We start from the raw sequence: 25,000 nt of genomic DNA on the forward strand, positions 1-25,000 counted from the left end.
CAGAGCCGTGCAGGTGAAGCTGGCCGAACTCGTCACGCCGTCAGAGCCGCCGACCTGCAGCATGTTACACACCTCGCTGTAGAAGTGAGCGTAGGTGGGCAGAGCGTAGAATATCACATTCTGTATTCCTCTAATGGTGTACCTGACGGAGACAGAGAGAGAGAGATTATTAAAAGGAGACCGAGACACAGAGTGAGACAGCGAGAGTGAGAGAGAAATAGAGCGAGAGAGAGAGAGTAAGAGAGAGAAATAGAGAGAGAGAGTGAGAGAGAGAAATAGAGCGATAGAGAGAGAAATAGAGAGAGAGAGTGAGAGAGAGAAATAGAGCGATAGAGAGAGAAATAGAGCGAGAGAGAGAGACAGATAGGGAGAGATCGGGGGAGCGACACAGAGAGAGAGAGAGAACAAACATGAGAAAGACAGAGTGAGAGAAGAAACAGAGAGAAAGATCAAAGAACATTCTAGAACCCAAAACATTTTTGTGCACCATCCATTTATTAATAATCCATAACGGCTGTTATAAAGGCTAATAATCTCTCTCACACACCTCTTGTAAAAGTGGAACCTCTCGGAGAAGAGCAGGAACTGTTTCTCTCCTGTGCTGAAGTAGTGGCGAGCGCGGGAAACCTCCGACCTCTCCAAGTACTCGCTGATCACGGAGAAGCTCACGTCCTCCTTCTTCAGATAGTTCCTCAGACGCACAAAATCGAAATACGACGGCACGTAGATGAGCGTGTGAGACATCACGGAGTCCCGGTACTGTGGGAGAACCTTATCCACGAAGAACTGGAACCTAGAGAATCATGGGAAATGCAGTTATACTACACTTTACATGTGAGCTTATACTGGGGGAAAAAAGAGCCCAAATAAGTTCAGTAAAGCAGCAGGTTGTGTCCTGGTGGCCTTTTCGTGTAAAAAAATAAATAAAACTAACTTTTTTAATAAATTTGGTGAGTTTCTCTAAAATAAATAGAAACACAGATTACGCTGAAATGCAAAAATAAAACCATCGATCGAGTTTACTCGGGAAAGAATCAGCTGAAGGGACGAAGAAGTAAATCACGCCCTCTAGTGTTCACTGCAAATAAAGCAGGAGGAAAAATGCTTTTAAATCACATTTCTGCCTTTCATACCCCAAAATAAACCTGTTCATTTACTCGCTCCTACTTTCATGTCTGAATAATTACCAATTTTCTTCTCCTTATTTATTATTATTTTGTCATCTCTCACCTGTCGTCCTGGTCCATAAAACTGTCGGTGTGAAACATCTGGAAGACATGCGGCAGCTGGACCAGCACCTGGCAGATGGAGGCTGTTTTGGGCAGATTTTTAACCAAAACCTGAAACAAAAAGATGTATTTTATATATATATATATATATATATATATATATATATATATATATATATATATATATGTGTGTGTGTGTGTGTGTGTGTGTGTGTGTGTGTGTGTGTACCTGTCCTCTGTAGTTGTGGCAGTGTTTGGTGAGGATGTTGTTGATCTGCGGCTCCTGGATGGAGCTGAACACCAGCGTCTGTCTGTAAAACCTCGCCCAGTTGTTCAGGTTCCACATGCGCACGCGGGAAAAATCCACGCCGTGAGAATCCAGCGGCTGCAGGTTCATGTGCTTCATCACGTGCTGCAAAACACGTCATCGCACACGTCATCAAGCGCCGTGCACGACTTCCATTTCACAACACGGCTTCACCGTCACTGGTTCAGTAATCTAGCGTCTGTGCCACTTTTGAAAACGACCGAAGCTCAAGGTTCCTCACCAGCACGTGCTCCCAGTTCTGCATGAGGAACACGTCACTCTGCTCCAGAACCAGCAGCTCCACGGAGGACAGGAAGTCGAAGTCCCGATGAGCGTCTCCGTCCACGCCGATCAGCGTCCTCAGCCCCAGAGGAGACGCGACGATGATGTCGGAGGAGTAGAACGGGGAGTAGAGACGCATGCTGCGCTTGAGGATGGACACACCTAGAGAGAGAGAGAGAGAGAGAGAGAGAGAGAGAGAGAGAGAGAGAGAGAGAGCCATGCTAAACTGGAGGCTAGAAGCTCCCATTAAGCGTGATGCTGATGTGTACGTGATACGACACACACCGATCCTGAAGTGATCGTCCACGTTTCCGGAGAAGATGGCGTGATAATCGTCGGGTCGGTGCTGACCGCCCGGTTTGGAGTTGGGCTTCTCTCCGTACTCGTCTTTAAACCTCTTTTTGTTGCTGACGTCCATCTTTTTCCCGTCGCTCTCCAGCAGAGAGATGAAGGTCTGGACCACGCGGAGCGCTCCGTCTCGAAACGGAACCAGGATAAGAACCTGCAGGAGCGGAAAATCGTTCGGTACGGACGCTACGCTTTGATCTCACAGGGTTTACGTGTAGAGCAGCGAAAAGTTACTTTGGGTCTGGTGAGCCCTTGATCCCTGAACTCGTCCTCGTCCCCGCCCTTCGCCTCCTTCAGCACGGCATTATGGGTAAGGACTCTGGAGTTGGCCTTCAAGACGTGGTTGAGAGCGTGCAGACAGTACGCTCGGCGAGTCTCCGCCACCCCGTCCAGCACAGAGCATTCTGGGTAATAAACATCCCTGTAGGAACCTGCAGACAGTGAAGCTTAATCAGCACGCGCTCACTTACAATTAAATCCCACAATGCACTGCGCCAGAACACATCTCAACCACGTACCCTAGGTGTGCACCATGGTAGTGAATAACGTGTGTGGTTTGGGACGCGTCCACAACGATAGTGTTTATGCAGCATGTGGTTTGGGACACTGTACACTGATGTCAGTGTTTATGTGGCCTATATGGTGTGGTTTGAGACACAACCAGAGCGGACTTGCGACGGCGTTTGTGTGGCCAAGGCACATAGTTTGGGACACACCCACTCTTGGCTGATAATTATGTATTATGTGTCCAATGTAGTGAGTAAAGGAATGGTTTGGGACGTGTCCAATGTGGACTGAGATTGGTATTTACGTGGCCTATATGTAGTTAACAGGGCATGTGACTTGGGACACGCCCACAGTGGACTGATGAGGTTTACCGTACGCACCCTATAGAGAACACAGCGTACGGTTTGGGACACACCCACAATGGTGTGTGAGGTGGCCTACATAGCGAATATAAAGAATTATTTGGGACACACACACACACACACAGTGATCAGGTGGTGAAACATTCGTTACATGGCCTAGTGCATAGAGTGTGGCTATAGTCTGGTTTGGGACACGCCCACAACGGACTATATAGTGAAAGTGGTTTGGGACGCATGCGTTTTGGACTGATGGGGAGATGTATTTAACATGGCTTCCAGAGTGCACCAGGTGTGTGTGGTTTGGGACACATGCACAATAGACTGGTGTGTGTGATGTGACCTGCGTAGCGACTAGGGCGTGCGCTTTAGGACACACGCCCTAGGGAGAAATGAAAACCCCAACCCTGGATCAGCTCGCTAGATTAGTGTGCTACAGAGTGATGAAGACACCCTCGGTTAAATATTTGTTTTGTCCTTACCCATGAGCCTCAGCAGCTCGTCCTGCAGGTCTGTGAGTCCCGATGCGTCGCCCCCTTCGGGCTTGGAGGAGGAGGAGCGATTGAGGGAACGCCATTTCGATTCCAGCGTTTTATGGAAAAGTGGGAGAGGGACTGACGAGGACTGAGCCACGGCAGGAAGGCGCTCGAGGGGACGTGCGCAGTGCAGGACACCCAGTCTGGACCACTGAGGACAAAATAAAACCCCCAAAAAACAAACAAACAAACAAAAAGAGAGTAAAAAACAAAACCGAAATATAGATATTTTAAACCTTTAAATCACGACAACTGGAATAAAATCGCACCTTAACCCGAGTCCTGATCTTGGAGCCATTTGAGATCCTGTTCACCTCGGCTTCGCTCAGCTCTGCTTCCTGATGCTCCACAAACACGTCTGTGTGTGTGTGTGTGTGTGTGTGTGTGTAAGACAGACAAACACAGAACACACCTTCTTACTATCACATTTCCAATGTGGATTTTGTCACTAAGAACATGTGAAACAATCCCTGACCTTCTCGTGACGTGTCCGTTTTCTCCTGCTCTCCATCCGCAGGCAGGTTCGACTCCAAACTGAACTCGGCTTCACGCGTTTTATCGGTGAACTCGTCCTCCTGCTCCTTCTGCATCCCGCTTTCTCCGGTTTCCTCTTCATCATCACCACCATCATCATCGCCACCTATTTCCTCTTCTTCATCACCACCATCATCTTCATCATCATCTCCAATTTCCTCTTCCTCTATAATAAGCGTTAAAAATATGACGGGGCTTCAGATCCGTAATCTGGGATGAATATGGAAAGAACATGAAATACGACGGCGGAAATCCGCTCCTCGCTTCCGGAATCCTGATACGGATTCTACAGCCTTGCCTCTAGCTTCAGGATTCCCGTCGCTAGCTTCCGCAAGTTCAGCTCTGGTTTCGGGAATCCTGCCTCTATCTTTAGCAATCCCTCCTCTAGCTTTCAATATCCCATCCCTATTTCCAGAACCCTGCCTCTAACTTCTGGAAATCCATCTCTTGCAGCCGTAATCCTGCCTCAAACTCTGAAAGCAACTTCTGGAAACTGGAGGCAGGATTACGTCTGCTAGAGATGGATTTCCCGACCCGAGTATCCAGAATCTCATCTCTACCCATCGGGAATCCTTCCCCTAGATTCCAGAATCCCTTTTTCCAAATTTCCTCTCAGGAATCCATTCCTCTGCTTCTGGAACTCTCTTGAGTTTTCCACACACAGGTGAGTCTCGGAACAAGACCTGCACCGTCTGTTGTTCAGCCGCAGAAGCCAGTAGCCTTCCGAAGATTAACCCCACCCACTCTTTAAACCACGACGTCTTAAAATCAGGATTCAGTTTTGACGTATTTCTTATTATTCGCTTTGGCAAATAAAACAAACCTTCGTTAGGGTCGTCCAATTCCTCTGCAGCGTCTTCACGGTCTTCCTCCTCGCTCTCCTCTTCCTCACTGTCATCACCACCACCGGCGGCGGCGGTGTTTATGGTCGACAGCAGCTTTTCATACGCAGTGGGTTTCTCCTCCTCCGCTTCTCCATCGCTCTCGGAGCCGGAGTTTTGCGGACTGTTGGACTGCGAGGAGGAATGTTTACCTTTATTTATCCTGCTGTCATTATACACACATTAACTTCTGAATAAAGTCCACACACACACACACACACAGAGCATGGAAGTGAAATAAAATGAAGATCAGAGCAGTTAGGAGGAACAGTGTGTGTAAAATATGATCTTTGATCCTCAAACTAATTTCCATAAAAAATGAATTAATTGGTAATTAAATGAATAAACACCATTTTATAAAATGGATGTTAAATATTAAAACTCACCAAGCGGACGATCTGGGTTTTCTCAGGTCTGTCAGTAACACTAAATCCGGGAGTAAAAAGATTTTCAGATTTATTTAGATTTAATTATTTATCAAACATTGATATTTTTGTTATAATGAAAAAACAAATATGTATATTTATTTGAGTGCTAGTCGCGTTCTGAGCGAATATACTACACAAAAACATACATAAAACAATTATAAGTCGCAATAAGTCTAATATAAAAATGAATTTAAAGAACATGAATTTAAAGTTGAGCTCGTGAGCTAGCATTATGTGCTAGCCGGGCTGTACTGTCTATAACGCCTTATAAAGTGCTATAAATCCGCATTTACAGCTGAAGCAGTGCTTACATGTCGTCAAACGGGTGCTGTTCTCCGAATTCTTTCAGATGTTTCTTTTGTTTTTTAGATAAATTATTTAAATTAGGATGTTTTTGCCTCCTTTTGCCCATTTTCATACACACGCGCGTGCGGCTCAGTGCGGCTCTTCTTCACTGGTTGTTGCTCCTGCCTGCGAGAGCGCTGCTGCTTCCCGCTGCGCCCCCTGGCCGTGTGGAGGAGTCACTGTTGCTGCTGCTGCTGCGGAGTAAACGGAAACTAGCATTAAAAAATAAAAACATGTTGTTGATTGTTCCTTGAGCTCTGCATTTTGAATGGGCTTTTCGGTTTTCTTAGCAAACAAATCAAACACTAGCTTTAAAATTGTGTGACGTAAAATGTCATTTCTCATGAAGACACACAAATACTGGGAGAATTAGTACACTGTGAATATTATGAAAATTAAAACTGAAAATATTTCACAGTGATCCACAAATGTAATCCTTTGAACATACTTAGACACCTTTAGACGGATAAAGCCAGATAAACTCAAAACCTAAAAACTGATTGAATTTTTTATGTTTTTATGAAGTTCACATCTTTTTTTCTTTCTTTCCATTTTCGGATTAAGCCTTTATACATTTAAGTCTTTATACTCTGTATCTAATGTCAAGAGTATATTAAATACAAACTAACGCCATTTTTATTCAATCCATTGTACGAGGACACACATGATAATCCTTTTAAAATACCAATAGCTATGTTTCCATAGATGTATTTTTAATAATGCGACTCACCAAATCATACGACTGGATAATTGGACCGTTAACTAGATAACTGGCTCAGAAAAGCAAGAACGGCGGCGAGCGAGACGCGCCAGTTTCCCCGAAAGTGATGATTTTGTTCTCTTGAACACATGGGATGGAAACCGTGCTTTATCCGCAAAATGTTTTATGCGATATTCCAAGATAAATTCGCAACTTAGATAGACACATAGCTAATGTTTAGAACTAATAATAATCACTGCGATCCCTTTTCTATTTAGCTCTTTGTTTTCTCATAATACGTGGAAACTTCCTTTTTCAAATTCACACCAATCACGTTGTAACTATCCAAAACATCCAGTTTACACCATCTATTGTCATCTGACCCTTTACTGGACCACAGTGGAAATAAGCGTTTCCCCCTTTCTTGTGTTATCGATGTACTTAAATGTGCAGTGTACGTTATTATGCTCGATAAACTCATCTCTGAAATGCTTATTTCCTTTTTTCCCCCCTATTTGGAACTAGTCTGTTTGTACCGTCCTAAACACCTTCCTTCTGGACATGTAGTGCATATACTGAATTTTAAAAAAAAAAAAAAGACAAAATGATTAATTATAATTTTTTTTTTTTTTTTAATACAGTGTTTGATTTAAGCGAACTCCTCCTGAAATCAACCAATAAGTAAGTAAATTGATTTTGTCACAAAAATGAAATTCTAGCCGTTTTCTAACCGGAGCAATTTGGCACCCTGTGTAGTGCACTACATGTCCAAAAGGGAGACAAAGTTCTCTGGCAAATCAGTAGTGAAATGTGTGTAACCTTTACTGCTGCTTGGCTCTGTGTGTGTGTGTGTGTGTGTGTGTGTATGCGTCTGTGAAAGTATGCAATTGATTTGATCAGTGAAAATCAAGTCATTACTTTAAACAAAAACACATGCGCACGGTGCATTTTTATCCTGTTATTTATTTATTTCCCCGCTGTACTGCGCAGCGCGGCCCCTCCAGCTTCTGATGCCATATGGGGCCTGATTACCAGGACAGGGGCTTTAAAGCGTGATTAGGACGCCTATTAATAATGCGAGGGCACACGGCCAGGGAAAACAAGAGGAGAGCTGAAGCAAATCACCACAAACACACACACACACACACACACGCACAAACTTTACCGCTTCAAGCAGAGTCATATAAACACACACACACACGGTTAAAAAACAGGGCTTGGTGCCAGCTCGCCCCTGCAACCTCCAAAACGATCATCTAAAAGTTTTAGCTGTGGATGGTCGCATCTCAAACTGAATTTTCGAGTGCACTGCTAATGTAGGAGTGAGTCAGGACTGGACCTTGCGCAATAGATGTCAGTTTATTCATTATGTAGCGCGCAAACATCCCAAACAACCTACTGGACATACAGTGCACTACGTAGGGTCTTTTCATGTCCCTGTTAGACATACAGTGCACTAACTAGTGTATGAGAAACTGATTTCTGTCATTTACTACTTTAACCAGCGCTAATTTCATTTGTTTATGTAAATTAGCGCTGGTTATGCAGGTATGAGTTTAGTTACTTAGCTACAATATTTTTTAAAGATCTCGGAGATAAAGGGGGGTGGGGGGGTGGGGGTGGTATTGGATTATAATTTGAACACTCACAAGCATCAATGTTTTTATAAGTCTTAGTTTGACGGTTTTAGGTAAATCATAATGCTAAGGGAGGAGTTCCTTCATCGAACCAGGATGTGAACAGCTTCTGTTTCAGTGCTGCTCGGTGATGCTGCCTAGTTTTAATGCACTACTTAGGGAACATTTTTTGCTAATTCATGCTGACCGAGTGCAGCCTGTGGCATGCGGGTTTGATGTGGATTCTTCTTGAAGTATCTTAAGTGTAAACATATTAAAGAGATTGACGACGAAACACACACACGCACACACGCACACAATCGGTGACAAAAAAAACACACATGTTTACGGGGCACGTCGTTAAATTGGCCACATCAAAATCAAAAGTGGTTTAATGGTTAGAAGAGAAAAATGCTTTGGAAAGAATAAGAGCAGGCCACAGGCACATGGTGGATGTGTCTGTGTGTGTGTGTGTGTGTGTGTGTGAAAGTACATTCAGCTGTTAAGTCCATGTAGGAACGTGTTGCAGTAGAATGCCATTACAGCCACGTAGTCCATCTGAACATCTGCGTTTGTAATAAAGAGTGTAATTCTAACACGCAAATAATAGAAAAAGTGTGTGTACATTTTTAGAAAGTGACAGATTTCTGGGTAGCGGGTCAGAGCCATACACTAGAGGGCAGTGATACCTCGAGAACCTGCAGTGAAAGGAATAAACCAAGCAAACCAAGGTCTTGTCCCAATATTGTCTTTAGCACGCCTTTGTGTACTTGCCCTTGGCTTTTCCCCTTTGGGGAATCCCAGACATCATCTCAAGGGTTTCAACATCTTTCATTACTGTATCAGTATCAGAACTTGCCCAGAAATCACCGCCATCTTACGCAAGTTTAGTTTTGATTAAAAAAAAAAGTGGAGAATTACTAGCGAAATGTGCTTACCTGTCCACTCGTTCAAAACGGTAGGTGCCTGGATGAGCGAAACTAAACCGGAGATTTATCTGTTAAGGTAATAAGTTACTGCCTATTTCCTGCTTATAATTACTATTTACAGATTCTTTCTCAAGTTTATGCTAGTTCATGGTGACATTTAAGGTCAGGTGCTCGCTAAATTGTTAAAAGTGTGAGCTGCTAATGTAGAGCGTAAGAGCTTGCTAATATCTGACTTATATTGTATTTAAGTTCTAGCTTGTGGCTGAGACAGCTAAAGCACTTTACCACATGACAAAATGTTGGCGCAAATAATGGCGTAGAGCTAAGCGGCTAATTTGTGGCCAAATTCTCACATCGTTAATGTTTCTCGCTTTCTAAAAGAAAACTTTCCTCAAAAGTTAGCCAAGCTGGCCTACTAACAGTTAATGCTAATCATTGCTAAGTTTAATGCTTGCCAAGGGACCGCTTGTTAAGTCTTGCTAATACTGTAAGCGCCGTATAAAGTGTTTTGCTAACGTCTTTGGAAATATAATAAGGTAAAGCCGGATTCTTGCTAATATTTGTACATGACAGCTGATGGATGTGTGTTACTTTTCTCTGCTAGCGAGAGAGACGATACGACTCTGTACAGAGCGTGAAGGTTCAGTTACGTTATTCTTCACTGTCGAGGTCAAGAACGAGGGTGCTCCTGTCCTGCTGAAGAAAAAAAAAAAAAATTGTAAAACTTCTACAAAAATGTAAGAGTAATAAAGAAAAGCAGCTGGTCGTGTTATTTTCCAAGCAGGAAAAAGTTCTTTTGTTTCACTGCTATTGTTACGCTGCGCAGTAACGGACAGCAGGAGATGGAACATAACCTACCTGCAGAGGCATGTCTAACACACACACGCGCACACACACACACACACACAGATGAATAGGACGTTGTATTAAATGAAGGACGATGTTTAACGATGTGTGCTGTGTGTAATCCATGACTGACATCTCCTTCACTTTTTTAAAAAAAAACAACAAAAACCTATTTTTTAATAACCCGAGTTTCTAAAGAAGAAAAACACACACACACTCGCCCGCTCACATTCACGCTGAAACACACACACACACACACACACACACACATGTAAGACACATCATTTAAAACCCTCAGGCTGAAGCAATAAATTTTTTCTCGCTAACTAATCCAAACACTCGACTGTGTTTCAGAGCGAGGACACGAAAATATCGTCGATTTAAATCATCCAAAGTGTCAAAAGTTCAAATTATCTTCAAAATTTTAATGATTAAACGATTACGGTGCTTTCAAAAAAAAAAAGAAGAAAAAAAGACAAAGTACTCTTTTGTTTTTAATCAGTGCTAATGTTCATTCGAGGGCTTGGATTTAGCATCGGTTCTTCTTCGTTTCAAAGCCAAACACACTAACTTCAAACTAAAAAATAATGACGTCTTTAATAGTCTTCAAAGCTGTTTTGTCGGCCGTAATTGGCACGAAACAAATGCGTTTTTTTTCTCATGCTAACGTCTTGATAATTCACAAAACCTTACGTTCTGACTAATAAAGAAGAGCTGGTCGATATCGCGCTAATAACTTCATGTGAAATTCTTGCTAATAACCTTAGATTTCTTTCTAATATACGTTAAGGTCTTATACAAATTTATGTTCTATTCTTGCTATTCAAAGTTAACGCTAGGTTCTTGCTAACACCTCAGTAAGGCTCTTGCTCATAAAAGCTATCTAAAATACACTTAGCGAATACTTTTTGGGAAGGTAACGCTAAAATCGCGCATATAATCACTTCCCAGGTTCTTTCTAATATAAACTCTGACTTATGTCTTGCTAATGAACGTCTCGCTAATACGCTGCCGTGAATATTACGCTGACGTATAAATGAAAAGCGCATTTTTAATAACGTGTAAGGATCTGCTAATATGTTTTTACTCTGTTCCTGCCCATATCGTGCTACATTCATGCTAGTTCTTGCTAATACAGTAGTTAAAACCAAGTTGTAGCTAATATACAAACGCTGTCAATATCTTGCAGGGGTTTTTGTAAACAAGGCGTTTTGCTCGGTTCTTACGTCACGTATGTTAATGCTAATATCTTGATATGAAGAAACAACATCTTAATGGCTGACGTCCTGGGGCCAGGTCTAGCTTAATATGTAACACATCGCTAACATGGGCAACTGGGCTTTTTGATATCTTGCTAACATGTGGGAGAATGTTAGCATCTTGCTAATATATGAAGCTTTGATAATATCATGCTAATATATAAGAGGCTGCTAATATCTTGCTTATACTGAAATATACAAGGTCTTGCTAATCATTTGCTAATATATACATTTAGAAGGTGTTCTTGCTAATATCGGTGAGTGATGTTATTAATATAGGAGCTTTCTAGTATCTTCTAAGGTTCACACACACACACACACACACACACACGTGCGGCGTATGAGGTTTTTTTAAGTACAAAGTCAACACGAGATGTTTAATTTCTTCTCTCTGCTGGAACTCCATCATTCAATCTCTCTCGCTCTGGCTTTGCTTTCTCGATTAGCTCTCCTCTCGTCTTCTTCTTCTTCTTCTTCTTCTCCTCCACCACTCCGTCGCTCCTGTCCTTCAGGCCTCCCCTTCAGCTGGAGTGTGTGATGAACAGAAAGGCAGGAGATGAAGCAATAACACTCCGCTCGGCGTCTCTGCGTGACTCGTGTTTGTCTTCCACTTCTCTCCCGCGACGGAACGATTCTCTTTCTCCTCTTTTTCATTTCGCCTTGTTTTACTTGAGTTCGGCTGAAACGTGGGAAATCGGGCCGAAACGTCCATCATACAAAAATCCCTTAACTCAAACTGAAAGTTATATCAAACCGCAAATAATTCGATGATTTAATTTCATTCTGATATCGATGCAATAACGAGGATTATTAAACTGAAATATATATATATATAAAACACAAGCAGCGTAAACACACGCAAGACCTCACACACTGCCGAGTTCTGCGTCCTGACTGGTCGTCAGGTGTTGATTAATTCTCTACAACAGTAGCGCAGGTTTATGTTAATGCGCTCGCTCTGATACGTTATCGTTTCCATAGTAACGGCTCGTACAGCTCATTTAACACACGAGGACACAGCCTTCATGTGGTTCTAATCTCATTCACGATGATCGACTTTGACGTTTTTGACTTTCACCGATTTATCCGGTATCAGGCTGTAACTCGGTATCCATGACGATCACAGCTGTCACGTCGGTCACGGTTTATAAACGAACGTCTCGTCTCGGTGGAACCGATGGACTGATGAGGAGGCCAGAGGTGAAGAAAAGCACGCAGATGCTGAGCCCACTTCCTCTCAGCGGAACCTCAGTGTGGACTTCAGGAGGACAAGTTACCCAGAATGCACTGCTGTGACCTGACACCTGTACCCTTAACAGTGTTTCTTTAAGAGTTGTCACTCTGGAGGAAGGATTCCGATGCATGTGGAACCCTTTTTTAGGAATGTAGGAACTCAATGAACCCTTAAAGAACCCATGAAGAACCCTTTTCTGAAAAGCGTGTTCATTAGCTGAGCAATTAAGGTTCCTTGGTTGTCCATTGTGGAGAAACTCTTAATAGTTCTATGTGGAACTCAACAGTGGAAGGTTTTCCTATCAGAAAGGGTTCCGATCTGAGCAGAACCCTTTTATTTTAAGCTAAAACCCCTTAATTATCCACTGAAACCTTAAAGAACCCATTTGAAGAACCTTTTTTTTTTTCCAAAAATGCAGGGTCTACACATTCCTTCAGTTCTTCCTCAACAAAATGTCCCCAATCCCAATCCAAGTAGAACCCTTTTTAAAAGCATAGCACACTTAATTATCCAATGAACCTTTCAAGAACCCTTGAACCCTTTTCCCAAAGAGTGTGTGTGGGTAAGTGTGCGCTACAAACTCCAAATAATTACTCACTGTTTTCCTCTTGATATCTAGAACCTTTCGGGAGTCGATCAATCGTAGCTTCTTGGTAGCCGGTAGGGTTCTTCAATGGTTCTTTAAGGGATTATTGGATAAATAAGAGTTCTTAGCTTCCAAAAAAAAAGGGGCCTATTTGAAACCATTTCTGACAGAAGAACACCTTGTTAAGGGGTCAAAGGGACAACCGAAGAACCCTGAAGGTTTCTAAATGTTCTAAGAGTGTACACCTGAGTATGCTACAAGTACAAGTAAAGAACCCATGATTATCCAAAGAACTAAACTCTTCAGTGCTACGTAGAACCCTACACCTGAGTGTTTCCCCATCAGAACACGTTCCAGTCTGTGTAGAACACCTTTTTTTTTTTTTTAAAGCTGAGAATACTTAATTATCTCTTGAAGAACCCTTTTTTCCCCCAGAAGAGCGAGTGTATTAACTGGGTAAGTGTGTGCTACAGATTGTTGCTCATTATTTTCATCTTTATACCTAGAACCTGACAGGAGTTTAACAGTTAGCTTCCTGGCACTTAAGATACAGGGTTCTTCAGGGGTTCTACTACCGGATAATTGCAGGTTCTTATCTTCCAAGAAGGTTCTACTTTGAACTTTTCGTGATATATTGATAAATGAAATGTAAGGAATGTGTCAGTATCACTCAGAAGCCTGCGGTGTTAATAAACGTCTTGCAGTGTGTGTGTGTGTGTGTGTGTGTGTGTGTGTGTGTTTCAGCAGGGTGTGTTCGTGCTCCCCGTGATCGAGCCGCAGTAATAACAATAACAAAACCTTTAACAAAGGGTCCAGTGTATCGGGACGAAACCTGTGGCGGCGCTCTGTCCATCAACTCGGCTCGTCTTGTTTTGGGAAAGAAAGTCACACTCTCCTGTGTCTTTGGTCTGCTCTCTCTCTCTCTCTCTCTCTCTCTCTCTCACACACACACACACATTCATTTCCTCCACTAGATGTCCTCGTCACCTCGAGCAGCTCTCAGTGAAACAGAACCCGTGTCATGTTTCTAAGAGAACGTGAGAAATCAGGAGACTTTATACACATCAGCGTTATTGCTGACGATCTTGAGTCGTATCGTAACCCAGCGACGGCGCTGAATTCGCAGCGGTTTCCCTTCCCGCAGGACACCCAGAGAACCGAACAGGGATGTGTGGGCGGAGCTAGATACACAGGAGTCGCCGATTTTGTTCGCGTTCACATTTCTTACCACGTTAAACACACACCATCTTCGAATTTCTCCAAGTGCAAAATGGCTTCCCGCACATCAAGCAGGGAAATTAGCAAACAAAGAAGAAGTTCTAAAATAAAAGAGTATTACAGTATTCATAATTTATGCAGCCTACGTTAACAAACAAAAAAAAACAGCTAATTTTCAATGGAAAATCCAACCAACCTCCAAAGCGTCCATCGAATGAACGCGCTTTAAGAGCTCACGTCAGCAAGAGCGCAGCCAGAAGTCATCGACTTTTGAACAAGAGCCGCTAGGGGGCGGAGCAACTGTTCGCAACGTGACACGAGCGAGACGCGTTGATGTTTATGCAAATGAGAAGCGACGTGATTGGGCCACTACGAATAGTTAGAATGGAACGTGCCAGTTGTGGAATATTTTTCACGTTTTTTTGGTATTCGTACAGTTGGAGGTTTACGAAAGTGGCATTCGTAAGTATTCGCTTCAGCTCGGGAACACAGCACCGCCTGGAGGAACTCGTGAAGAGGAACGTTGCATGGATTCAGTTTACACCCAACTGATTTCCCGTATGATGTGTGATCGTTTTAATCACACCCCTTCGTTAGCGCCATGTGGTTATCGTACTAGCTTGGCGCTAACACCACGGCAGAGTGTCAGCAGAGCGAAGAGAAGACTCCCACAGTGTAGAGCTCTCTGAGCGACGTGACGCGAGAACGTCGCTGTTTGAAGATACTACTTTTAAAAAGATTCTCCTCCGTTTAAATTACAGACCAGTAAACTTAACGGTCGTAATAATTACACGCCGATTTTTCTTTTTCTTTCCTGTTAGTCTGGCGTATTACACTCTCGCTGCTGCAACCCACTTGCTCCAAAGTGCAAACCTCCATCTTCTCACATCTGAATCGAGTGAAGGGAGGGTTCAAGGCTGACGTTGTGCACATGGTGGAGCTCTTCAAAGCCGCGAGGCAGCGAGATGGCTGCGTATAAAACGCTTTTAAAGTGTGTATATATATTTTTTACGAGCGACGTGGTCCTCTTTGCTTTAATTTGAAGTGTGCACCTGTTCATTAATGAGTTCTTCTCTCCCTTCATCGCTCCATCGCTCTCTCCTGCAGTTTTAACACCTTCTTCTGGAGGACCAGGTGCGGAGGAGATTTCAGCAGTGACCGTGCCAGTCACACATATACACACACACTCACATACACACTCACATACACACACACACACACACACACACTCACACACACACTCACACAGAGAAAATCTGGGAACATGTTTTAATCATGAGCAGCTGATCGGTTCAGTATGAGTGTGTGTGTGTGTTTCGGGTCAGGTTTGGATTAAAGTAGCATGGTGTGTGTGTGTGTGTGTGTGTGTGTGTGTGTGTGAGACAGAGAGACAGAGACAGAAAGAGAGAGAGAGAGAGAGAGAGAGAATTGAAGCTAATAATAGTTACGGTGGAAAATTCAGCCTCACTGCTGTTTAACAAGAGGTTTTTTTTCTCCCTGCACCTGTTTTGCCGAAAACGTAAACAATGCCGATTTCATTAGAGGCTAAAGAGCTTTTTACGAGGCTGAATCATCGTCGTCGCCCAGAACGCTCAGCGCTAATGCCTTCCTTCACCCTCCAAACATTTACAGCCGGCAGCTGGAGCTCACGTGATATTCATCTCGGCTCCTGGCGGCTCGGCTCTCCCGCTCCGTCTACTGCGTCGCACCGGATTAACATCTCCACACCGTCGCAGTGTAAACATTCCCCAAAGTCCTCTTCCTGTTCTCTGGGTTCCACCTGATGGCAGGTGTGTGTGTGTGTAAGTGGGAATGAAACATGGAGGGAAGTGAAGTGCCATGAGCATCGCCTTCACAAACACCAGGCGGTTTGTATCCCACGAGGTTTGGTTACGAAGGAAATGGAAATGCTAGCAGACATGTTTATGCGTCTAACAGTAAAAGTGAGTTAATTGTAGATAAGAACTAAAGCTGTGAGTGCAGAACACACACCACAGGATTCGTCCGAGGAATCAGGAGACAGTCGTCTGGATCGGTTTACTTTACGGTGTCATGTGCACTGAGAAAATGAACAATCACTTGCTTTGTCGCTCACTAGTGTGAACTTGGGTGAGGACAGGAGGAGGAGCTTATAGATCTCAGAGTGGCAGGAGGAGGAGCTTATAGACCTCAGAGTGGCAGGAGGAGGAAGTTATAGACCTCAGACTGGCAGGAGGAGGAGCTTATAAACCTCAGACTGGCAGGAGGAGGAGCTTATAGACCTCAGAGTGGCAGAAGGAGGAGCTTATAGACCTCAGAGTGGCAGGAGGAGGAGCTTATAGACCTCAGAGTGGCAGGGGGTGGAGCTTAAAGACCTCAGAGTGGCGGAAAGAGGAGATTATAGACCTCAGAGTGGCAGGGTGGGTGGAGCTTATAAACCTTGGCGTGGCAGGGGGGTGGAGCTTATAGACCTCAGACTGGCAGAAGGAGGAGCTTATAGACCTTGGAGTGGCAAGGGGGTAGATCTTATAAACCTCTCAGTGGCGGGGGGTGGAGCCTATAGACCTCAAACTGGCAGAAGGAGGAGCTTATAGACCTCAGAGTGGTAGGACAAGGAGCTTGTAGAACTCGGGATGACAGGAGAAAGCGCTTGTAGGCCTCAGGATGGAATGAGGAGGTGATTTTAGGCCTCGGGATGGAATGAGGAGGAGCTTGTAGGTTGTAGGCCTCCGGATGACAGGGGGAGGAGCTTGTAGGCCTCCGGATGAAAGAGGTGGAGTTTGTAGGCCTCAGGAAGGAATGAGGAGGATTAAAATGGGAGCAGGGACTTTTAGACCTGAGAAACAGGATCTAGGGCTCATAAACTCCTGGAGTAGAGTGTGAATGGAAGCAGAAGCAATTTCACTTATGATGGATGATTTATCCAGATGTTCATAATCATATTTCTATACTCTAGCTTTGGACACATGCTGGATGTAAAGCAAAAAAAAAAAAAAGGTGTTCCAGCCTCCATATTTCACCTCCATGTTTTATGAGAGTCTGGGACCACCGGTGGTTTATTGGCATGGAGCCAAACTGCCAAATCACTTCAGGACATTTTTTAATGACTCGTCAGACTGAACACTACCGCTACACACCACCGCTACACACCACCGTTACACACCACCGCTACACACCACCGCTACACTCTACCGCTACACACCACCGCTACACTCCACCGCTACACTCCACCGCTACACACCACCGCTACACACCACCGCTACACTCTACCGCTACACACCACCGCTACACTCCACCGCTACACACCACCGCTACACTCTACCGCTACACACCACCGCTACACTCTACCGCTACACACCACCGCTACACTCTACCGCTACACACCACCGCTACACACCACCGCTACACTCTACAGCTACACACCACCGCTACACTCTACCGCTACACACCACCGCTACACTCCACCGCTACACACCACCGCTACACTCCACCGCTACACACCACCGCTACACACCACCGCTACACTCTACCGCTACACACCACCGCTACACTCCACCGCTACACACCACCGCTACACACCACCGCAACACTCTACCGCTACACACCACCGCTACACACCACCGCTACACTCTACCGCTACACACCACCGCTACACACCACCGCTACACTCCACCGCTACACACCACCGTTACACACCACCGCTACACTCCACCGTTACACACCACCGCTACACACCACCGCTACACTCCACCGCTACACACCACCGCAACACACCACCGCTACACTCCACCGCTACACACCACCGCAACACACCACCGCTACACTCCGCCGCTACACTCCGCCGCTACACACCGCCGCTACACTCCGCCGCTACACACCGCCGCTACACACCGCCGCTACACTCTACCGCTACACACCGCTGCTACACACCGCCGCTACACTCCGCCGCTACACACCGCCGCTACACACCGCCGCAACACTCTGCCGCTACACTCCGCCGCTACACACCACCGCTACACTCTACCGCTACACTCTACTACTATTACCACACACTACTACTACTACGCAAAAAAATAGCTAAATAGCTAGCTAGCGTTGGCGCTAAGTAGTATCTCACTGTAAAATACTGGATTAAATTGTAGCTAAACATTACGTGCAGAACCTGGCCAGCTCTGCATGGGGTTTTCAGAGGAATGTGATGATATCTGGAAAAGAAGAGCGCTTCAGTCGCTACACCGATGATGTCACCGTGTTTAAACAGGATGCTGTCACCGTGGTGTGTTTAGCATGTGTATGAAATCAAACTAGCGACTTTATTCTCCTCTCCACGTGAACACATTCTTCACATATCCATAAAAAACAGCAGCTGGGATTTTCAAACAAACACTTTTTAAAAAACAACAACAACAACCGCTAACGTCAGTAAACGTATAAATATCTCAGGTCTGCAGAACAGACAGGCCTCAGATTAACACGTGCACGAGTGTTTTCATGTTTAGTGACCGGTACGCCGTGTTTTTTTATTTGTTTTGCTTCGTTTGCTTCAGTTCACAGAGACGCAGGAACATCTGCAGGCCAAGTGTGTGCAGGACGCTAATGCTAATTACTGCTAGCACTGCCGACCAGATCCCTTCTGATGATCACTTCCTGTTAGCTTATGCTACAAAAAAAAAAATAGGTCAATGGATAGATTTTTTTTTAAAAGCAGACAGTTCACTTTCATTTATTTTTGCTGTTAACTGGAAAAGAAATTAAGTTGTACAGGGCAGGAGCTTTAAATGTATTTAACAAAAATTATTTATGTTATACGTCACACACAAACTGCCTCCTGTGTGTGTGTGTGTGTGTTTTTTCAGTCTGCAGGCCCTGTTCACATTCCCCAGCGGTGTCTGTACTAATTTACGAGTGTGTTAAAGTCCTCCAGCACAGCTTTCGTACATTTCTAACGATAATGGCTCGTAAAAAGCCGCCGAAGCCCCTGGGAAATTTCAGCACGTTGTTTACTGGGACCTGTTACAGGGGACTAAACAGGTGTTGCTAATCATTTTTTAAAAACACACTGTGATCGGCAATCCTGCCAGCTTCTCGCTTTCTATCGATTTAGCGTGCTAGCTGGTTAGAAATGTCAGGCGTGACGTTGAAGCGTGAGCATTTTACACAGTAATCTCGTGAATTTGTGTTCATGCTCAAGTTGTGAGAACAATATGATTACAGAGCACGAGCTAGCTAAGGCCTAACAGGTTTATCAGCTAGCAGATCTTTCATACAGGCTAATGCAAAGACACAGCGACGATAAAAAAGGCACGGAAATGTCGGGAACGTCAACATTTCCCTCAGATATGTGGATAAATTACTGAAAAAAAGATTGCACATGACCAAAAATAAACCGTAATTAAGTTTAGCAACAGCGGCTAATATTTAATATAGGACAGTCACTGAGTCGTTCTAAATGGCAAAAACTGATTCCATTCAACATGAATGTTTATGTCTGCTTCAGTTTCTATCGATTTAGCACGCTAGCGGGTTAGAAACAGGAGTAAACGTCGGATTATGACATATAATCCAACAGATATGATGATGATGATGATGATGATGTAGCGGTTCAAACACGCTTAACGTTCAACACTGTGTACGTTTAAACCCCTACGTGTGTTTTGTCCCCCAGGTTTCTCGCCTGTACTGCTATAAAATCGGAGAGGAGCGTCGCCTGTAGTAGAGGGGGGCGGCACATTGCTAAGTAAGGAACACGACAGGAGGGTTAAACGAGTTCACATCTTGACATCTTTGCGTCTGTTGCAATCTTGAAACTCCATTTTCAGGCTGTCAAAACATCTCCTCAGAAATCCTCCCGATGCAACCCGCCTTGAAAATATTTACAAAAGGATCGCGTATCACGGGTCTGCTTCAGAAATCAGTGCACGCTGACGCCGAGGTCGTGTTTGAGTTAATAATCTGAGAGAGAAAAAAGACAGAGAGAGAGAGAGAGAGAGAGAGAGAGAGAGAGAAGGAGTGAACATGATGTACGTACAGTCCTCGGATATTTTGACAATTAAGAGGAAACATCATGTGTTAGCATCATTAAGCTCGTCGTTAAGGCGGCTGAACTTAACGCCAACGCGATGAGACAAGCCCGCTCTGTGCTCCTTCATGGCTCTGATTAACCTCAGCCTGGTGTTGTTTATTACTGCAGCTGAGAAAATGACACGTCTCTGCTTCGTCATCGACGGAGCATCCAGGTAACCAAACACACCAAATAAAAATAACAATAAATCCCCCCCGCAGCAGCCGGCGCTCGTTCGTAGGAGCCGGATTACGTCATAGCGGAGCCGTGTTTGTGTTTCCCGGCCCCCTGCGGCTCGCGCGGAGATGAAATCTTCCGTTACGCCCCGAGTTCCTCCACCTCGTCTGTTACGAAGCTCTGAATCACAGCCTGTGGGTATATTCACCCTCTCGCTCTGGTGTACGCCATTTACAAAACGCTTCATTTACCGTCTCGCTAACTGGCGCTGCAAGGCTGGGTTTGACCAACTGACCCACTGCTCACTGCTTAGCAACCGCCGCTATGACCCAATCACTGCTTAGCAACCGGCACTATGACCAATCACTGCTTAGCAACTGCTGCTATGACCAATCACTGCTTAGCAACCGCCGCTATGACCCAATCACTGCTTAGCAACCGGCACTATGACCAATTACTGCTTAGCAACTGCTGCTATGACCAATCACTGCTTAGCAACCGTTGCTATGACCAATCACTGCTTAGCAACCGCCGCTATGACCAATCACTACTTAGCAACCGTTGCTATGACCCAATCACTGCTTAGCAACCGGCACTATGACCAATCACTGCTTAGCAACCGTCACTATGACAAATTACTGCTTAGCAACTGCTGCTATGACCAATCACTGCTTAGCAACCGTTGCTATGACCAATCACGGCTTAGCAACCGCCGCTATGACCAATCACTGCTTAGCAACCGTTGCTATGACCCAATCACTGCTTAACAACCGTCGCTATGACCAATCACTGCTTAGCAACCGCTGTTATGACCCAATCACTGCTTAGCAACCGCCGTTATGAACCAATCACTGCTTAGCAACCGCTGTTATGACCCAGTCACTGCTTAGCAACCGCCACTATGACCCAATCACTGCTTAGCAACCGCCACTATGACCAATCACTGCTTAGCAACCGCCGCTATGACCCAATCACTGCTTAGCAACCGGCACTATGACCAATTACTGCTTAGCAACTGCTGCTATGACCAATCACTACTTAGCAACCGCCGCTATGACCCAATCACTGCTTAGCAACCGGCGCTAACCCTAACCCTGGCTGCCTCTTTAAGGGGGAGTGTTTCACGTGGACATGCGACAGTAACAAGCTGGTGTATGCCAAGAAAAGAATTCTGCTGTACTGCAATGCACATGTGACAAATAAAGGCTTTCTTTCCTTCTTTTCTTTCAATATTCCAACGCAAACTGTATGATGGGGATGTGGGTGCAGAAGTATTTGCCCCCTCCTTTCCCCTCGGTGTCCATAATCAGTCGGTACAGGATTTCGTGGAGTTTTTTTTCTGATTGTTGCGGCCAAAAACACTTGATTTTCTTGCGGCGTTTTTTTTTTTGCGGAAAACTACTCGAATTGGACCTTTTAGATGTCACATGACGCGTCCTGGCCCAAATCTGCGGTAATTTTTTAAAAATCGCAAGCTCCTCAGAACACTGCGGAGGAGTTCGCTTGATTTTGCGTTAATTTCTGTGATCGCAAAAATCGCAGAATCCTGGAGGGACTGTACAGTGTTTTTTTTTTTCTTTCTCAATCTTGTAGACAACAACAATATTGTAAGTATGTGTTTCTGCACGCGCTACACACACACATTCATATACATTCTTCTGTGTTCGTTTTGTTTTCTAAATTTCATTAAGAAGTTTTTCTACACTATTAATCTAAGCATTATGGAAATTTCTCTGGAACTTTCTGGAAAAAAAAGAGTCAGTCATCTTATAGACACGCCCCCAAATGGCCCTTCACTTTTTACAGCAAGTAAACAATGACATTTATAATTAAGTTCCTAAATCTGACGTCTCTCATGATCAGTATAATAATAATAATAATAATAATAATAATAATAATAATAATAATAATAATAATAATTCTCCTGTAGTAATTGTATTGTGTGGAGCTGGACAAATATGTTTTTTTCCCGGCTCGTGTGCACTCACTAGTCTTTATTTGGGTGCTGTAATGGTTTCAGGATGTGTTCGGGGTCAGCGCGGCCTCCTGGGGGAACTTACTGCCTTGTAAACTGTGTTAACATGGATGTTAATGCCCACACTGTACCTCCACGCAGTATATTAAGTCCCAAATGTCCCAAATGCTGCAACAGGAGACTTGGGCTGCGTCCCAAATCACACACTTAGCCACTGGTCTGTTCACTTTGTGAGGATTACCGCTTTGCGCACTAAACTGTGCCATCACGCATCGCAGTATGGAAAAGGGGCGGGGCTTGTAGTACATAAAGGACAGAGACAATATGGCTGCCGAGGACAGAGAGAGTTAAAATAAAAGTGTAAAAAATACACAACCTGTTAGCAAACACTGTCCATTACATTAGATGACTCCTGAAACATATGTGTGTGTGTGTGTGTGTGTGTGTGTGTGTGTGTGTGTCTGAGATCTGATCCAGTAACTCAGATCTGATTACCGCTTCGAATCCTAAAGTAAATGCTTTGTGTGTGTATGTGTGTATACGTGTGTGTGACAGTGTGTATGTGTGTGTGTGTGTGTGTGTGTGTGAGAGAGAGTGTGTGTGTGTGTGTGTGTATTTATGCAGAAGTTTTTCTCAGTGGAGGTTTTTTTGGCAGAGAGAAAAATCCCCAGCGAGAGAAAAACAACGACAGAAATGAATACACCCTCGATCAGGTCTGATAAAAAATAAACTGGACTCTCGCACAGGGGCATCGGGAGCTCGCTCTCTCTCTCTCTCTCTCTCTCACACACACACACACACACACACAGGGCATCGGGAGCTCGGCGCTGAAATGTCAAGTGTGTTTTCTTGGCTTCTCTCTGTTTTTGGAGAAAACAAACAGAGGCTTGTCAAATGTTTTTGCTCCCCGCCTGTTTGAACATCAACCAACACACACACACACACACACACACACACACACACACACAATGAAAAATCATAAAATGTAAGAAGGTACATTTATTCCATGTACAATGTTTTAAAAAAGACAGATAAATAGAAAGAAAAACAGACAGACAGACAGACAGAGAGATAGACATACAGACAGGTAGATAGACAGACAGACTGATAGATATATAGATATATAGATAGACTGACAGACAGACAGACTGACAGATAGATAGATAGATAGATAGACAGGCAGACAGACGGAGAGATAGCTAGACAGATAGATAGACAGACAGATAGACAAACAGATGGACAGATAGATATACAGACAGACAGATAGATAGATAGACAGACCAATAAATGAATATTTGTACTTTTTTATTATGTTTTTCTTCCAAAAACATGCTAACTAGCTGATGTGCAATGTTCTTAGTTTGCAAGCTAGCAGATTAAAGTAATGTACTTACATCAGCTTTCATGCACCAAGGGAAAAGTAAAGGTTATGGATAAATGACCGTGCTAATATGCTAGCTTGCTAATCAGACAATAAATCAAGTTCAGGAGCTGTCAGGGAGCTACGCTAATCCCACCGCTAATCACTCATCACTCTGCTAATCAGCTGTTTTGCTCATTTATAAAATATAAGACAGATAACAATGCAGACGAAGCAGCTGGTATACTGAGAATTTGAATCATTTTTATTATGTACAGATTTAAAAAGGCTTGCTAATCAGCCAGCTAAAAAAACAATCTGTCCTAACTAGCAGTGCCTTGTGGGTAATTAATTCCGGTCTTCTGGCCGACTAGCGAACTTCTCTTGACGTTCTAGCTTATTGAAACTCCCTTCAGGTTGTGAAGGGATTAAACCAAGGGTGAAACTGTAGAGGGGAAGTGGACGAGGGTGAATTAAAAGCGTAATTGTTATGGGATGTGGAGGACAAAATGGTGTAGAACGATTGGAAACCGCGTGCCGTTATTTATCTGATGGTTATCTCCGATTCTGGCCCTCGCACCTGCTTCACGAACCCTTTCCACATTTCTGCTCTTCACACTTCCTTTGAACTGGCCTTATTTTGATTTCACGCTCGCCGTGTTTCCTGAGGTCAAGCTGCCTGAGGTCTGAAGTCACGGCATGAAGTTAGACGTGTTTTTCTCCGTCCTAATCCCCTCAAATACGTACGGTGTGCGTGCATCGCTAGATTTCACACGCTGTTTATTGTCTTTAGAGGCCGCGAGCGCGTTCGAACGGCGTGCGCAGATCCCGTTTCACACAGAGACCCGACGGCTGTGACATCATGGATTAGCAGCTGCAGGGTTCGATTAGTACCGACGCTCCCGGGAGGATCCCGCCGGGGGTCATCGTCCGACCGAGCGTTGACGTAATGATACGGCTCTTACGAGGACTCTGTGATACAAAATTCACATGCTTTATAGCAAACCGGTCGTTTTGACGAGAAATGCGTGGGTACGACGTGTTTTACAATCATTCTGTGCATTGTTTGATGTCGGCTAATAACTGAAACCGCGGCTAGCCTCTTTTAACATGCTAATCCCATGTTTGTTTTTTTTATAGTGCAGTCTATTTTGGTGAATAAGCGGTCAAACCTCATCTCGGACACGTTCGCTGGACATTATTTGTACATCGGGAGTTACACACACTTTGATCCGGATTTCATCTGATCTACAGGTTCGATCCTACCGTGTAGCATGTAGTGAATTATTTTCATTACCTCACAG

At 44.3% G+C, this 25,000-nt stretch overlaps 1 protein-coding gene across 1 annotated transcript in view; it reads right to left on the reverse strand.

The window, feature by feature from the left end:
- utp25 (UTP25 small subunit processor component) overlaps positions 1-5,928 on the reverse strand; it is a 6,048-nt gene extending 120 nt beyond the window's left edge. The window contains exons 1-13 of the mRNA XM_053620136.1: positions 5,723-5,928; positions 5,370-5,409; positions 4,926-5,115; positions 4,044-4,268; positions 3,838-3,926; positions 3,515-3,719; positions 2,401-2,597; positions 2,104-2,320; positions 1,778-1,980; positions 1,459-1,641; positions 1,231-1,340; positions 548-793; positions 1-142 (exon numbers count right to left, since the gene is read on the reverse strand). The exon at positions 1-142 is cut by the window's left edge and continues 120 nt beyond it. Coding sequence (XP_053476111.1) covers positions 1-142; positions 548-793; positions 1,231-1,340; positions 1,459-1,641; positions 1,778-1,980; positions 2,104-2,320; positions 2,401-2,597; positions 3,515-3,719; positions 3,838-3,926; positions 4,044-4,268; positions 4,926-5,115; positions 5,370-5,409; positions 5,723-5,829 — 2,154 coding nt within the window. The 5' untranslated portion in view covers positions 5,830-5,928. The remainder of the gene's footprint in view (positions 143-547; positions 794-1,230; positions 1,341-1,458; positions 1,642-1,777; positions 1,981-2,103; positions 2,321-2,400; positions 2,598-3,514; positions 3,720-3,837; positions 3,927-4,043; positions 4,269-4,925; positions 5,116-5,369; positions 5,410-5,722) is intronic.
- Between the last annotated feature and the right edge of the window lie 19,072 nt (positions 5,929-25,000).

This window comes from Ictalurus furcatus, chromosome 3 (assembly GCF_023375685.1).
Source record: "Ictalurus furcatus strain D&B chromosome 3, Billie_1.0, whole genome shotgun sequence".
Lineage (NCBI taxonomy): Eukaryota > Metazoa > Chordata > Actinopteri > Siluriformes > Ictaluridae > Ictalurus > Ictalurus furcatus.